Source organism: Apodemus sylvaticus, chromosome 5, assembly GCF_947179515.1.
Source record: "Apodemus sylvaticus chromosome 5, mApoSyl1.1, whole genome shotgun sequence".
In the NCBI taxonomy this organism is placed as follows: Eukaryota; Metazoa; Chordata; class Mammalia; order Rodentia; family Muridae; genus Apodemus; species Apodemus sylvaticus.
In genome coordinates, this window is record NC_067476.1 from 55,086,457 (window position 1) to 55,102,890 (window position 16,434).

Consider the following 16,434-nt stretch of genomic DNA (forward strand, 5'->3'; position numbering starts at 1 on the left):
TGCAATTCTGTGAGTATTTTGTGTGGGAAGATCTTAAGATACAACAGAGGAAAGAACACAAGGGCAATAGGCCCTGACTAGCACACTACCATTGGGTTAAAAATATGGGGAGACATGAACCGTTCTCCCCATGCATAAAGTGTCTCTGAGAGGCCCAAGAGATGACTCAGCAGTAAAGAACACTGAATGCTCTTACAGAGGTCCTGAGTTCAATTCCTAGCACCCACACAGCAGCTCACAACTGTCTATAACTCCAAGATCTGTCTCTCTCACAAGGACATACACACAGGGAAAGCATCAATGCACATAAAATAGAAAATAAAAACGTGTCTCTGAAAAAATATTCATGAAATGAACAAAATTGGTTGCTTATGTGAAGAGGGACTAGGTGGCTGGGGAAAAGGGTAGGAAAAAGATTTCATTGCATATAATTGTCAATTACTTATTTTAAAAATAAAACACATCTTCATCTTCATCATCATCATCATCATCATCATCATCATCATCATCATCATAAATACTGGGCATGGAATGAATGCTAACCAAGCACAATATGACTGAGTTACATCCCAATTGTCAAAGCAACAAATTAAGAGTGGAGAGATGGCTCACCAGGTAAGAAGACTAGCTGCTTCTCCAATGGATGTGGATTTGATTTTCATTACCCACATAGCAGTTAACCACTGTATCTCTAGGTCCAGGTGACATGATAACCCTAGTCTAACCTTTATAGGCACTGTACCCATGTGATAAACAGACATACAGGCAAAACATCTATATACATAATATATATATATATATATATATATATATATATATATATATATATATATATATAAAATAACAATTTAAGCAACAAGGTATAAGTGGTTAGTATATATGTATCAAATTGTTATATGCCTGTATGTACTCATCTTTTAAAAATGTGAATACAACAGAGGAGAATGGAATCAAAGATGGAAACCAGAAGTAGATGTGAAAAAGTAGACATCTATCTTATACATGCCAGACAAATAAGAGGAGAATTATATGCTGGGAATATTTTTCAGTGCTGGGATCAAACTACTGCCTTCTGTATGCTAGATAAGCATGCTACCACCAGACACACCCCGACCCTTTCACTAAGAAAATCTATAGCATATGACAAAGGGTTAGCACACAAAGCCTTTATAACTGGTAAAGAGAAGATGCAAATCTTTCTAATAGAAATATTAAACCAAAGATAGGACACCTCATGTCTGTCACTTTTTGTACTTGCTTTACCCAATGACATAGACCTAGGGTCATTTCCTGGTCCTTCCAGGACTGATGGTCATCAGCCTCCATAGGAAATGTGGTGATCCTTTCCCCTGGCAGGTGGTAGAGGGGCTGGGGACCTATTCTCCTTGGAGACTCAGGGTAGAGCTACACAAGTCTAATGCACAGGTTAAACAAACTCTCAAAAGAAGAAGATGCTCTCCCAGAAATGAGGACACCTTCAACACTGTTCGCCTGCTCAGGATTGAGGGCACCACAGTGCCACAGGCTGCCCTCATTCTTCCTCTGTCCTGGCTGTAGGAGACGATGGGCTGGGAAGTCCAAGCATCCTCTCTTTTGATAAGATAGCATTCTCTTTCAACTCCTGAGTAAAGCGACTTCCTCCCTAGAGCCAAGAGTTTGGTCCATCCTATGTGTAAGGCGTCTTCTAGCTTTGCCATCATACACTGAAAGATCATCCTTTAGCCAGAGGAGGTTAGGCCGAGGGACATCTCACCCCTTCTGGGCCCCTTAGGCTCAGATGCCCCTCCAGATAACTTGGGAGATGAAAGGAAATGAGAGTTGAAAACCCCATCCTCATTCCTGTCCTTACATTACTTCAGAACTACTCCTAGGTTTCTCTAAGGAAAGGAAGAAACAAATTTCACTTCCTATCCATTCCCGGTAAGCCAAGGGAATAAGTAGTAGAATGTGGTCAGTCACTGGAAAACACCATGGTCAGTAAAATTCGTGAGTTTCCTACTGACCACTTAAGATCGATCGATTGATTGATTGATTCATTCATTCATTCCATGTGTATTTGTGTCTGTGTGCATATAAACACACATGTGGACATGTCCAAAGAAGCCAGAAAAATATATTAGATCCTCTGAAGCTGCGGTTACAGGTCACTGTCAGCTGTCCATTGTGAGTGGTAGGAAATGAACTCAGGTCTACAAGAACAGCAAGCATTCTTAACTCTCAAGCCCAAACTGACCTTGTCTCTAAGACATTTTCTGGAGCTGTAGACAATTTAGGCTTAATACTTTTCCACACTGCTACTCATGCAGACACTCTTGAGGTCTCTCATGCGTCAGCTGGCCAGGTGACACTGTCTTCCGCTCTGCTCACTGTCCGTCCTACAGAAGCATCTCCTTGTTCTGTTCCACCAGTCCTATCGTCCACAGCGAAAATTTCAAAGTGTAGTTTTGAATAACAAGAAGCTTGTTAAAAATAAAGATTCCAGAGTCAGACCAGTAGGATCAAAGCCTCTCATAGTGTGTCAATGAAACTGTTCCTTTAGGCAGGCCTGTATGGCACTGGTTCTCAATCTGTGGGGTCAGGACCCCTTTGGAGGGAGGATTGTCCTTCCACAGGGGCCTCTTAAGACCATTGGAAAACATAGATATTCACATTACAATTCATAACAGTAGCAAAATTACAGTTATGAAGTAGCAATGTAAATACTTCCATGGTTGGGGGTATGTCATCACAGCATGAGAAACTGTATTTAAAGGGCCACAGCATTAAAAAGGTTGAGACCTACTGCTCTTGGTGATCCCATAATTGCAAAGGAGTTTTGGGTGTCAATAACTCGAGGGTACTCTTACTTAAGCTAGTACTAAATAATGGTTGAATATATCACTGTTTCTGTTCTTTATTTCTGACCAACAGATATTTATTAAATGCCTACCATGTATCAAGAGCTGTCTTGGCCCATGAGTCTCATCTGTAAGATTCAGAGAAAGGCACAGTATTCAATGGTTTCCTTAGAGGGATCCTGTTATCAGACTGTTAAGAAGTCTAAAATTCCCATCTTTAGGACCTCTTCATCCTTACCACTATCCTTTGATTGCTGATGATACTTGACAGGAATATACCCCGATCTCTTTTTTCTTAGTCTGGCATGAAACATTTTGACTCCCTTAATTTGGTCCCACAGGTAAAGAGATAGCCTCTGCTTTGGATCTGTATAGTTAAGAGTTTGATTGTGCTTAAGAATCTACAAGGGTTAGCACAGCAGTGTTTACAGCAGAGGGTGGCCTGGTGTTTTTTAAGATTAGCTTTAAACACACAAGAGATAGGCCACCAGGAGCCACTTCTTCTATCAGAAGAGAAGCTTGCTATTGGAATGGGGAAGAAAGGTAGTGGGGGAGGGTGGGAATGTGGATAGCTGCTGTGGAGAGCAGACAGGCTATTTCAAAGCATTCCTACATCAAACGCATTCTGGCAATCAGGCCCTCAGTCTGTCACCTCCCATGGAGAGCCCACCGCACCAAGACTCAGAGGGGCAAGTGGCCCTTCGGGATTCAGGACATACACATTAATACAATTCGTAAGACATCTCCCTCATATTCTGTTCACATGAGAGACAGGCTGCATAGTTACTAAAAATATTCTCTATTCACATATTTTTAATGTACATTTCCCCCAATAATACCTTCCAATCTCTCCTCAGATAATTACAAACTAAGATTACTCTGTACTACGAGTTGGGGATAAAGTGTCAGAGCATTCACCTCATCTGTGTGAGGTTTGTGTGCTCTCTCTCTCTCATTGTGTGTGTGTGTGTGTGTGTGTGTGTGTGAGAGAGAGAGAGAGAGAGAGAGAGAGAACTATCTCATAGACTTGAAGCACAGCAAATGGAGGTAGGATAAACCTTGCAGAAGTGAATCTTGTTCCTTTAAGATAACTTTTTCTAGGCATAATAAAATGTCCTTACCTAGTGCAGATGGCAAACATCTGCTGAGTTTGGTGGTGAAATGACCAGAGGTTCGGCTTCCAACAAACAAGTGAACTAACTCAAGGGCCGGGTAGCTCAGTGATAGAGTGCTCGCTTAGCATGTCGGGCCCTGAGCTGGATATCCAGCACATCAAACCCAAAATAAAAGAAGCCGGTGGTCTGAGCTCCAGAGCACAGGATTCCCCAAGGACTCAAAAACTAAAAGAAGAGAGGATGATAAACAGACCATAGCTCTCTGTTCAGCAGGAAGCTACAGTTGGGTCTGAACAAATACTAAAGCCTACGCCAATCTCCACACCTGATGTCCACTCTCAATACAACCATTAAAACAAAACAACAACAACAATACAGATACCAACAGCTGCTCATTTAATTTTAGCATAGTGTCTGCTTCAAGCAAAGGCAGAATCACAAAATGCTTCAGGGAAAGCAAATGGTGGGTGGTTTTAGGTGGAAGGTCTCTTTTCAGTAGAAGGATTCTGCTTTCCATTCAAGGTGGAGAACTCCATCCTCTTGCAGCCTTGTGGTCAGTCCCAAGACTAGGTTCTTACGCTGCACCAGCCCCACCTCACCAGCGCAATATACTTTTGCTGTAGCTTTGTTTACTTACAAGCCCACAGCCTTGAAAGGGGCTCACTCCCTGGACTATGATGGCTGAGTGGAATTTTAGGCAAGGGCTCGATTGCTGTTTCATGACAAGTTGATACATAAAGCCATAACAAAACTTCACCATTCTAACTTAAAGGCTGCAAAAGATCAAGTTTTCAAGGGCATTTGAATAAACCAGGAGCAGACTGGTTAGAATCTTCACCACACAGGCTTTTAGGAAACCGCTTTCATTTACTTATGGCTGTGTGCAAATACCCTGTATTTATTTATCTTGGCATTTTCCTACTGCCCTAAAGAGGAAAACACGAGAAGAAATGGTTAAGGAAGTTGGAAAGTTTGTCAGTGTAAAGCCTGTCTGTCTAACCCTTCTCTTCTCCATTTCCTGTGCCAATTACACTTTTATTTCCCGTCTCTCTACACTCAGTAAACAAACCATATTATCAAGGGAAAGACGTGAGCCCATTAACATCGTGAGCCCTCAGATTACACTCGCAAGAGACGACGCAGCACTTATCTGATGGAACAGGAGCTTTAATTGCTTTAAGGTACAAGCCAGTCCAACGCTCTGAGATCTGACCAGTCCCCAGGATGCCCCGTGCTCTCCAGCCAAGAGTCTGATTGAAAGCGTGCGCAGCTCGCGTGCCAGCCTTCTAAATAGTGTACAAGGGCCTTTCTGCCACAGAGCGGATTCGGTATTCTGATGACCTCGTCAGAGGGAGAAAATCCGGCTTCTTCCCCGAGACAGAAACTTATTTTCTGTCCAGATCGACACTGACACTACAAACATCCATTCTCACCACCTCGCCACAAATTGGAAGGAGAAGTGAAGGGAATAAATGCTGTAGGGGATGCTAAGAAAAGCTAGTGAAAATGATTTCATCCCCTGTCTTACGTGATCCCAGGAGTCGTCGGTGAGGCAGAAAAGAGGGAAAATGCAACGGATGTCTGTTCTAGGTTAAGGACAAGAGCGACTCCTGGGTCAAAAAACCCGAATGCACCCCAAAAAAGGGAGGGGCAAGAGTAACTTGACCTTCTCAGAGGGAGGGCTGGGTAGAGTCCCCGCAGGGTAAAAGCAATAGTTACCCAGCCTCCCCCCAAGCTCGCCGGTCAGACCCCGGTGAGTAGCCCAAGGAGTCCAAAGAGGGACCAGCCCTGACCGCTGCATCCCTCGCCCTCCAGTGCCTTTCTCCGGCAATACCTGTCCCGGGAGCAGAAGTCCAGGCCTCTCGCCCCGCCCTTCCGCCGGCGCCGCTCTCCTTGAGCTGGGCGGAGGCCGCTTTGGCTAAGTTGGCAGCAAGGCAGACGCGTGGAACCGCACTCCAGTCGGGACCGGCCAGTGCGGGGAAGGTGCCGATTGGCTGCCTGGCGCCACGTGGCTGCCGCCGCCGGTATATGAGGCCACTATTTACCTCGGGCTCGCTCGCCATGGCTCGGCGAGGGCAGCGGGGGTAGAGGGAAGGCGGAGCTGCGCGGACCTGCAGGGTGCGGCGCCTGGGTCGCGCAGAGCGAGTCATGAGCTCCTACCTGGAGTACGTGTCATGCGCCGCGGGCGGTGGCAGCGGAGGGGGAGGCGGCGACGTGCTCGGCTTCGCACCCAAGTTCTGCCGCGCCGACGCGCGCCCCGTGGCCCTGCAGCCCGCCTTTCCCCTGGGCAGCGGTGACGGCGCCTTCGTGAGCTGTCTGCCCCTGGCCACCGCCCGGCCCACGCCGTCGCCTCCCGCGGTCCCCGCTCAGCCCCCGGGCCCGCAGCCCGCCGCTCCCCGGTACGCGCCCTGCACCCTGGAAGGCGCCTACGAGCGGGGCGCCGCACCTGCCTCTGCCGCCGAGTATGGCTTCTTGGGGTCCGGGCCGGCGTTCGACTTCCCGGGCGCACTTGGGAGAGCAGCGGACGAGGGCGGGGCGCACGTCCACTACGCCACCTCGGCGGTCTTCTCCGGCGGGGGATCCTTCCTGCTCAGCAGCCAGGTAGACTTCGCTGCCTTTGGCGAGCCTGGCTCCTTCCCCGCGTGTCTCAAGGAGCCCGCCGACGGCCACCCCGGGCCCTTTCAGACTGTGTCCCCGGCCCCCGGAGCCTGCCCCAAGCCCGCCTCTCCCACCTCTGGTCTCCCGGCCGCCCACAACACTTTCGAGTGGATGAAAGTGAAGAGGAACGCCCCCAAGAAAAGTAAGGAGGTGGGCGCTGGGGGGAGGCACCTGGGGTCCGGGGAGCCGCCTCCTCCTTGAAGAGCCGGAGCGCGTGGCCACCGAACCCTGGAGAGAGCTTCTGCTCCTAAATCCTAATCAGAGCCCAGGGTCAGAAAATGCCCCAGGAGCTGAGAAAATTAGGACAGAGACCTCGGCAGAGCAGCGTGTCTTCTGTTCCCGTCTGTGTTCATCACTGAAGAGGGCTGCGCTGTAACTCTGATCCTAACTCTTAGCCCCGCTCGCTCGATAGTTTAATCATCTCCTCATCCCGCTCACACCTTGTCTTTATGTTGCAGGCAAACTGTCCGAATGTGGAGCCACAAGCCCCTCCAGTGCCATCCGCACGAATTTCAGCACCAAGCAACTAACAGAGCTAGAGAAAGAGTTTCATTTCAATAAGTACCTAACTAGAGCCCGACGCATCGAGATAGCCAACTGTTTACAGCTGAATGACACCCAGGTCAAAATCTGGTTCCAGAACCGTAGGATGAAACAGAAGAAAAGGGAACGAGAGGGGCTTCTGGCTACAGCTGCCTCTGTAGCCTCGCTTCAGCTTCCTCGGTCAGAAACAAGTCCCATCAAATCTGGCCGGAATCTAGGAAGCCCATCTCAGGCTCCAGAGCCTTCCTGAGGCCCACTCTTAAGGCTGAGGACCTTTGGTCTACAGAAGTAACAGACTGCTCCCCACCTTTGAATAGACTTAAGAGCTTAGTTCGGGCTGGAGGTGGGCATGGGCTGAAATTAATACGGATTTTACTTGGCAAAGGAATTGTCTAAGTTGGCTTCTGAGTTCCAGAGGCTGTGTATAGAGATATATATTTGATATCTTTTATTCATATATTATTTTTGCCTCGTCAGGGGAAAGGTGTCTAGCTAGCTACCTGCCCAAATGCTGCAATGTGAGTCATGTACAATTCTTGGGTGCAGAGTGGCTGGCCTTCTTAATCTGATGTGGTCAGAAATGTACCTCTCTGAAGTTATTTTAATTTCCTGGACAGACTACATATATTCAGCTTCTTGATCAAAGCTAGCTAGGCTTTCCTTGATGTAGCTAAGCTGCTTCAGTGATGATCTTCGCATTGTACTCCCATTTGTTTATTTAAAGTGGCGCTCCTACCTACCTCTTCATGTGCCTGGGTGAAGATACACAATCATTGTTTAGTTAGTAGCAGAACAAATCCACAGGGTAGGTAAGGATTAGAATCTGAATTATACCTTGGCATCAGTTACTCAAACTTGAAGTGTAAATATATACAGTATGTATATTTTTTAAAGATTTGCTTGCAGTAAACCCTATATATGACATTCAATGTCATGCATAGCATGTAAAGATTTTTTTGGTAATAAAAGTTACAGAATCTACTATTATCTGCCTTTTCTTACATCCCTTTCATTTTGATTCCTTAAGCTGAACCAGTTTCAAATTGGAAGTTTGTTTACATTGGTAACCTAAGACCTAAGAGTATCACCCCCACCATCACCTCTTCCTCTCTCTCTCTCTCTCTCTCTCTCTCTCTCTCTCTCTCTCTCTCTCTTTTGAGAAGTGTTTATTTGTGTAGATTTGTGTAGCCCTGACTGTCCTGGAGCTCACTCTGTAGACCAGGCTGGCCTTAAACTCTGAGATTTGCCTGTTTCTGCCTCCTGAGTGCTGCAATTAAGGGTGTGCATGCACTACTACACCTGGCAAAAGTAACACTTCTTACAGGTTGTAAGCGCAAAGCAAATTATCCACAATTGTCTGGGAAAATCTGATGTGCATGGCAGAGAGCTACTCTGCTAAATTCAGAACACTAAGGAAATCGTTCTTTCCCCTTAGCTTTATGGTGGACATGCACATAACTCTAGGGCTAGGTACCCACCTCAGGAATGCTGAGAATCCAAGGACACTTGGGGACATCTGCTTTTTCCTGTTTCTTCTGTTCTCACAAAAGGAAGAGGAAAGGTGACCTAAAGATTTTGTTTCTTTATCCTTTGTGTTCTCTGAGTAGAGCAGCTGCTCATCAAAAAGTTCCCAGTGGCCTATTTCCTATCTAAAGGAGGCTGGGAAAAGCTGCTACTAAGAGCATCCTCTTCCTATAAGCCAGACCAAGCTCTGGCTGAGAACACAGGGTACTTGTCCAGTTTTTGTTTGTTTGTTTGTTTGTTTGTTTTAGTTTTCCGAGGCAAGGTTGGGTAGCCCTGGGTGTTTTGCAACTCACTCTGTAGATCAGGTTGGCCTTGAACTCACAGAAATGCTCCTGCCTCTGCCTCACAAGTGCTGGAATTAAAGGTGTGAGCCACCACCACTGGCTACTTGTCTGTTTTTAACACTGGAATATTTTTAAATTAATTTATTAGAAGAGGTACAACTTGAAATCTGTTCAGAAGGTAGATTAAAAATAAACAAAATACAAAACCCTCTATTCTCATCTCCCCTCAGGCTCCCTTCTGTAGAAGGGGCCCACAATCGATAGGTCTCCTGGGCTTCCTCGTAGTTATATCACTGTGAAGACAAGTACAATAGAAACTCACTAAAGCAAGTGGGTGTTTTGTAAAATTATCAAGTTAGGACATCATCTCTATCCCCATTTCCTTAAGATCTCTAGAGAGCTCAACAGAAAGACTTAAAGTTGCAAATGAGTTCCACAGAAACCTTACTCCATCATGTTTTTAGACATTAGTATAAGCACTCCGACTCTAATAACTCAAAAGTCTAAACAACAGTGGAAGATTACTTTTCTTGATACACAGCAATGTGCTGCTTGTATTAGGAGTGTGAAATTACACCTGAATTCTTGTCCTCATCTATCATTTCATGGAGTTAAAATGAATTCTAGTTCTAGAAATCCCTACTGTTTTTTTTGGGGGGGGGAGATCACTTTATGAGTAGGTCTGTTAAAATTATTATATTTTATTAGCTGCCTCTCAATAACTTGATGCTAATCGGATCTTACTTAAAACAGCTGCTTCCTCTCTGCATTTTGCAGCTGTTTGAAAAGACTTGTTAGAAGTCCTACTTAACTGTTCCACTTTAGCCACCTCTAGCGTTTCCTGCTGTGGTCCTTGACATGACAGTGTTTCCTTTTAGACAAGCATTGAACTACCTAAACAAAAACTACCACCACACTGGTCATTTCTTTAATCCACTACCCATTCTCTGAGAAAGTAAAGTGTTTTCTCATGAAGCTGGCCCCAGCACTTAACAGCTCTGATGGATGTCTTCCTTGATGAAGGTGGCTATTTTGACATTCATATAATGCTGTTCTATGAATCAGGCCAATATTAGCTATTTTTTGAGCAACCCCAGGGATCTTTAAAAGCTTTCTTAATGCAGATCACTGTACAGCTATATTCAGTATTAGGAAGAGTCCTGGCTGGAGATGGGACGAACTAGGTGACCTTTGGAGATCTCTTCCAGTAAAGAAACACTATAGAAAATGCTACGACTAGATGGCTTTTGCATATTTGATTTTCAGATTGTCATGTGGAGAGGGCTTGTTTCTAGGGAAGCAAGTAAAGTCTGTAGGATCACAGGGACACCGTGGGAATTCAGAAAAGGTGGAATTTTAGACATCATCGGACATATCTTGTCATGTGACTCACTCCCAGAACACCCTCCTTCCCATCACTGGGAGCCCTGTGCTATTTTACAGCAGCCATCTTTGTACTCTGAGGCTGCCATGCAGACATTAGCCACTAAAACAATCCCATTTCTATCTCACAAGATTCCAAACTAAATATGCTAATTCACCCTCCAGCGATCTATTATAAGAATGAATACACAATGGACAGTTCTGGCTGTTGTATAATTAGCTATTCAATGTTCCTTTGTCTTCACATAATGACTGAGTGTCTACTTTTCAGGATTCAGGATAATTGAGAGGAAAAAGAAAGAATTTAATAACATAAAATTTCCCTAACTTGACTATTTGGCAAATGAAGACCTTGATGATGGAAAAACCTAAAGCCACGCCACCTAGATTGTGAAAAGATTAATTATGAGTGATTTATTCTGCTTTGAACCTGTGTATGATGGGACACAATACAAGAAGAGGTTATGTCTGATTATCATGTCACCATAGAAAGTGAAGCAGGCTCAGGCAAGTTACACCAGCTCCGAAATTCTTAATTATTTCTTATGGCCAAAGAAGTGCTCTATATTTGCTGAATATTGAATTTGAAAACCTCAGGATCTAATCAGGGTCTGTGAGATGTTTAGTCTGACCACAGACCTCTCAACAAGAAAAATGCCCATTGTTAAAACTTTATTTGTGGTTTTAAAGTAAAACCATGGTGGACATATCTCACAAATAATGATAAATCTCTATCTAAATAGAAATCAAGATTTCATTGTTTTTTACCTCTATCCTATTTCCAAGATATGAAAATGCAATAAATATGCAAAACAGCTCTATTGAACATCTCATTTGTAATTGCTTCTTAAATTATCCTTGTTGCTCAGAAATATAATTTCAATAGAAACTGTTAAATTAAATCCAATAATAAACTAAGAGGAAAGAGATCCTAAATATTCATATGAAAAAGACTATCTATCACTTAGCTTGTAGAACTTTCAGCATTATGACTTCTGTTTTGAATCCTGTTATTGATATCATTGGGAAAGGAGGCCAGAGAGTGGTCACTTGAACTTGCCACAGCTAATGAAACAGACCACAGACAGTTTTGGGGCATTTTTAGGGGACACTGAACTGTTGAGTATATCCAAACGTTAGGAATCTGCACTTAAGCAGTTTAGAAGGGCCCCATGAAGAAGACAAATACAAAATCATGACTGAAAGACAAAGCTTTCATGGGACCAGAAAGGTTTCAGATAAACAAAGCTTAGGTTTTGTTAGGTTCACGCCAATGTTCCTCCACCTCTTCCTTGAACTAATTGCCTTCCATCATTGAATAGTGGCTCCTGTTGACAGCCACCGTTGCCTGGTCCCAGCTTTGAGAACCAGAACCATTGCTGACTTCCGTCAAGCGCACCAGATAGCAAACAAGGGGGGATAAAGGTTGGTGGGACTCTGTTGCCCACTCTAACTATGTGCTCTTCTAGGCCTCTGGGCCCCTGGCTTGCCTATATCACTACTGAGATAGGAGCTCCTCTTACCTCACAGGTTCTTCTGCTGCGTGTTTCTGCTTCTGAGGCAGAGGAAGGTTCAAATGGAGACATTAGAGCTTCACAGTTAGTTCCCCTGATGGATGGAATCAAAGAGGCTGAGGTGAAAGACCTTGGGAAAAGGTGACCACTGGAAGGGAGGTGACCTGGGGTTTTATCATTGGTTATGTTTTATAACTATAAGAAAAAAATAACTTCCCTGACACCAGCTTCTTCTTTAAAACAAAGGGGATTGCTCTGGGTGGTCATTAAATATCCCTGTGACCTTAGTATTTCTGTGAAATCCTTTATTCTGTTGGATATCACTGAAAAGACTACTTAATATTGCCAAGTTTTGTAGATTACTATGGACAAGCGGTTGGTTTAAAGTTCATGTCAGATGCTTTAAGTGATCTATCTGACTTCAGAACTTGTTAATGCAGGATCTACATAGTGCTTCTCTCTGCTGCTGATAGGAATAAAAAGCTACAGTTACAGTCTGCCAGAAGTTGCTACTTCCTCTTGAGTAGATAAACTGGGTTCTACCAAGAGATTTCTCAAGTGGAGGTAAGCCTTCCATGTTCAGACTCTAAAACTCATTGCCTTAGCTTTATCCTTCAAGGTTGATAACTTTCAGAACACCAAAAACCTTGAATCTATGCTGTTCCATTGAGATGTATGAGACTCCAAGTGAATGTGGATAATCAAATCTCTCCCCCTTTCTAGTTGGCTCCACAGGATCCCTGTTACATTCATCTCAGACATTTTCTATCCTCCACAGGCTCAGGTTTTGTGACCTCTGAGGAAGCCATGACCTGGTACCTGGCTGGTTTCTTTGATTCTTGTCCTGAGGCAGCTCATTTGAAATCCTGGCCTTGGTTAAACATAATAGACTTACACCTTTGAATGGGATTTTAGTTCTTCTCTCTTTCCTGTATTGGTCATGAAGTGAGGAGCTTTGCTGCTCCCTACCATGACATATTGTCTTCCTACAGAAAGAAAGACTTGGGACCAGTACAACATGGACTGAAGTCTCTCAAAGTGTGAGCCAAAATAAACCTTTTGTCTTTTAAAGTTCATTACCTTGGGTACTTTATTACAGTAACAGAATGCTTAGTGAAAGAATACTTGTAATTCTTTTACTAAGTAATAAAGATGACCATTAAACTCTTCCTAGTACACTGGTTCATCCCAGGCAACGGAAAAGCTAAGCCTATCATATATCCCTTCAATTTTCTGCCATCCATAGTGACATATGAATTCACATACATAGGATTTTGGGGGCTAGGTATCATAAATTAGAATGTGGTAGCTATTTACTTGGCTTTACTGCACTGTGAAACCCTCCACAGTTGACTTTATCATTCTCTCTTAAAAAAAACACTCGTTTTATTTTTAGGAATTTCATGTGTGTTCTGTATTTCCACCACATACTATTTCCCCTCCATTTCCTCCCCTGTTCCCCTATTCCCTCTCAACTTCATAACCTTTTCTTTTTTAACTATTATTCTTACATGTCTGTCTGTCATCTGCCTACCTACATGCCTGCACGTCTATTTATCCATTTACATGAGTGCATATAAATACAACCAGCTGAGTCCACTTGGTGTTGCTCATATGTACATGTGTTTAGTGTTGACCTCTTGGGACTGGATAACCCGTCAGTGTGCTTGGCCTTGGAGAAGACTGATCTGTCTCTTAGCAACCATTAATTGCCTATAGCTCTTTATCTAGGGGTGGGTCCTTGTGTGATTTCCCCCTCCATGTTGGGATGTCAATTGGTGTCGTCATTGTCTAGGTCTTGTTTAGGCTATATTGTTCACATTTCATGGGTGCAACTCCCTGTTGTATAGAGGACACTATGTTGCAACATCCTGATCTTCTGACTCTTACAGTCTTACCATTCCTTCCTTGGTGAGTCTTAGGTAGAGGGTTTGGATTGTAGATGTATCTGTAGGAGTTGGGTACTCACAGTCCCTTGTTCTCTGCATTTTAACCAGTTGTGGATTGCTTTGATAGAATCCATCTGTCAGAGAGAGAGAGAGAGAGAGAGAGAGAGAGAGAGAGAGAGAGAGAGAGAGAGAGAGAGAACACTAAGGGTGATCATAAAAGCCACAGGGAAACAATTATTTTATGTTTACTCAGAAATACACACATGTTCGTGTGTGTGTGTGTGTGTGTGTGTGTGTGTGTATGTGTTTGTGTGTGTGTGTGTGCATTATACAAATAATTCAAATAAAGATATGCCATGTGGGGTGATAATATCACCTTAAAGAAGCATAACTTAGCAGGGCAGTGATGGTGCACGCCTGTAATCCCAGCACTCTGGGAGGCAGAGGCAGGCGGATCTCTGAGTTCGAGGCCAGCCTGGTCTACAGAGTGAGTTCCAGGACAGCCAGGGCTACACAGAGAAACCCTGTCTCAAAAACACCAAAAAAAAAAAAAAAAAAAAAAAAAAAAAAAAAAGAAGCATAACTTACTTACCAAAGTCCTAACACCAAGCATGGGAAACATCCTTATAAGAATAAAATATTTTAAAAATCTGATTTTTCTTCCAGCCACTTAGTTCCCAACAGCAGCGACTTCAAGACCAAGTATTTATTATTAAATGCCTAGGCCATAAGCTTTGGCGCATTCTCAGACTAGCTTGTAACTTATTTAACTCGTTTAAAGTATTCTATGTACACCATTTGGTTAGTTACCTCTCCTTCAGTCCTGGCCTACTGTTTTATCCGCATCTCCTCAGTGTCTCCCTCAGCATTTCCCCGAGTTCACCTACCTGCTGTGGTTTACATCTGTCTCCTCCGGCCATTTCTCATCTTGTCTCTGGAATCTCACTCTTCTCTCTTGAGCCTTTCTTATACTTTTACTATTTCCCAGGATCCTCTCTCTTCCTGCCTGAGTCCCTACCTCCTATTTTCTGCTTCAGCTCATTTTATTGACAGGTGATGTTTATGACAGGTGATCCTCTCTACACTTCCGTTTGACCTGTTGACCAGGGAAGTTCAAAAGACTCCCCAAATGATGTAGGCTGTTGTCCATGGTTGCCTTCTAGAACGTGAAAATAAAAGCCTATTAATGAAGATACTACACACTTCTAACACAGGACTCAGCAGAATCAAGCTGTAACTGACCCTGGAACCTCCTTCCTGAGAACTACCTCTTACAGTATGCAAACATGGTATGCAAGCTGACAGCCCTACTGAACTGTAAAGCCTGCAGGCTACAACAGTAACGAGCATGACAAGATAGAGCCAAGGGTATAATAGTGGCACTTATGCCTTGGTGTTAACCAACCGCCACTTAATTGGACATAAGGACTGTCGAATAGGAGCGAATTTGTGAGTAGTACTGTAAACCTATGAAACCGCATGTGGCTGAGGTAGTCATAAACCTTAGAGAACTTAGTACTGCAGTGTCCTAAGCCAGTATAATTCCCAGTTATACTATAAATACCTATCCTTATATTCACAGATTAGTGTAGACACATCACCCTCATTATCAAAGATGTTTCTTTTTGCAGAGGACAAGATTTATCATTTATGTATTTATGTATGTATTTATTTATTTTAGATATAATCTCACTTAGTAGCCTGGAACTCAGTATGTAGAGCAAACTGGCCTAGAACTCACAGAGATCCATCTGCCTCTGCTTCACAAGTGCTGGGATTAAATGGGTCCCGCTTTGTCTAGCTACTTTAAAATTTTTCTATTTTATTTCATACATATGAATATTTTAGCTGCATGTGTGCCACATGATGCATAGTGCATGTGGAAGCCAGAAGGGGGTATTGGATGCCCTGTAACTGGAGGTCTGAGTGGATGTTAGCCACCACTGGGTTCTGGGAATCAAACCCAGGTCCTATGGAAGAACAGACAGTGCTCTTAACTACTGAGCCATCTCACTAGCTCCTATGAAGTGGAAATTTCTAGTTTCTTTGGAAATTCAGTTGTGTCATGTAAAGTATTTTTGGAAGCTGTCTCATGAAAGAATATTTTGCTGAAGCAGACATATGAAAGTATGTTTTGCTGAAGCAGATACATGAGACAGCATATGATGTTTTGCCTGATTAGATGCTTGAGAAGGTTTGTGAAATTTAGAAAGAATATAAATATAACATCACAGACAGTGAGAAGATGCTGGTGCATTGCTGTGCCTTGCGATGTTTCGTTGGTGTTTCCTAGTTGTGTAACACTTTGCTGGTCTTCATTGGTCTTCACTTCTTAGAAAAAAACAAACCAAGAACTTCTGACTTGTGCCAATTCGGTGGGGTCTTGCGCTTTCTGCTGCATCAGGCCCCTGCTACTGTTTTACGTTTGGTGTTTGCTATTGGACTAGACTGCTGATATCCTGACAATGAAGATTGTTGCCCCAAAGAACTACTTCTGAACAGGCCCACAAGCCCCTCTTTTCCTATTAACCTTCTTTGCTACCTCTCGTCCGTAGGACAGAAGGGAGGTGGAAGCATTTAAGAACACTAAGTAAAGTAGGCTTTGGAAAATCTAAGCCTGTACTACTATTTGGCTATTTTTTAAGAGTGATGAATTCTAGGGGCTAGAGAGATGGCTCAGTGGTTAA

At 43.7% G+C, this 16,434-nt stretch overlaps 1 protein-coding gene across 1 annotated transcript; it reads left to right on the forward strand.

Moving 5' to 3' along the window:
- Positions 1–6,100: 6,100 nt before the first annotated feature.
- Positions 6,101–7,403, forward strand: Hoxd1 (homeobox D1). The gene is made up of 2 exons (XM_052182736.1): positions 6,101–6,752; positions 7,069–7,403. Exons 1-2 carry the CDS (start codon positions 6,101–6,103, stop codon positions 7,401–7,403), a joined length of 987 nt encoding a protein of 328 aa, XP_052038696.1.
- Positions 7,404–16,434: the final 9,031 nt, after the last annotated feature.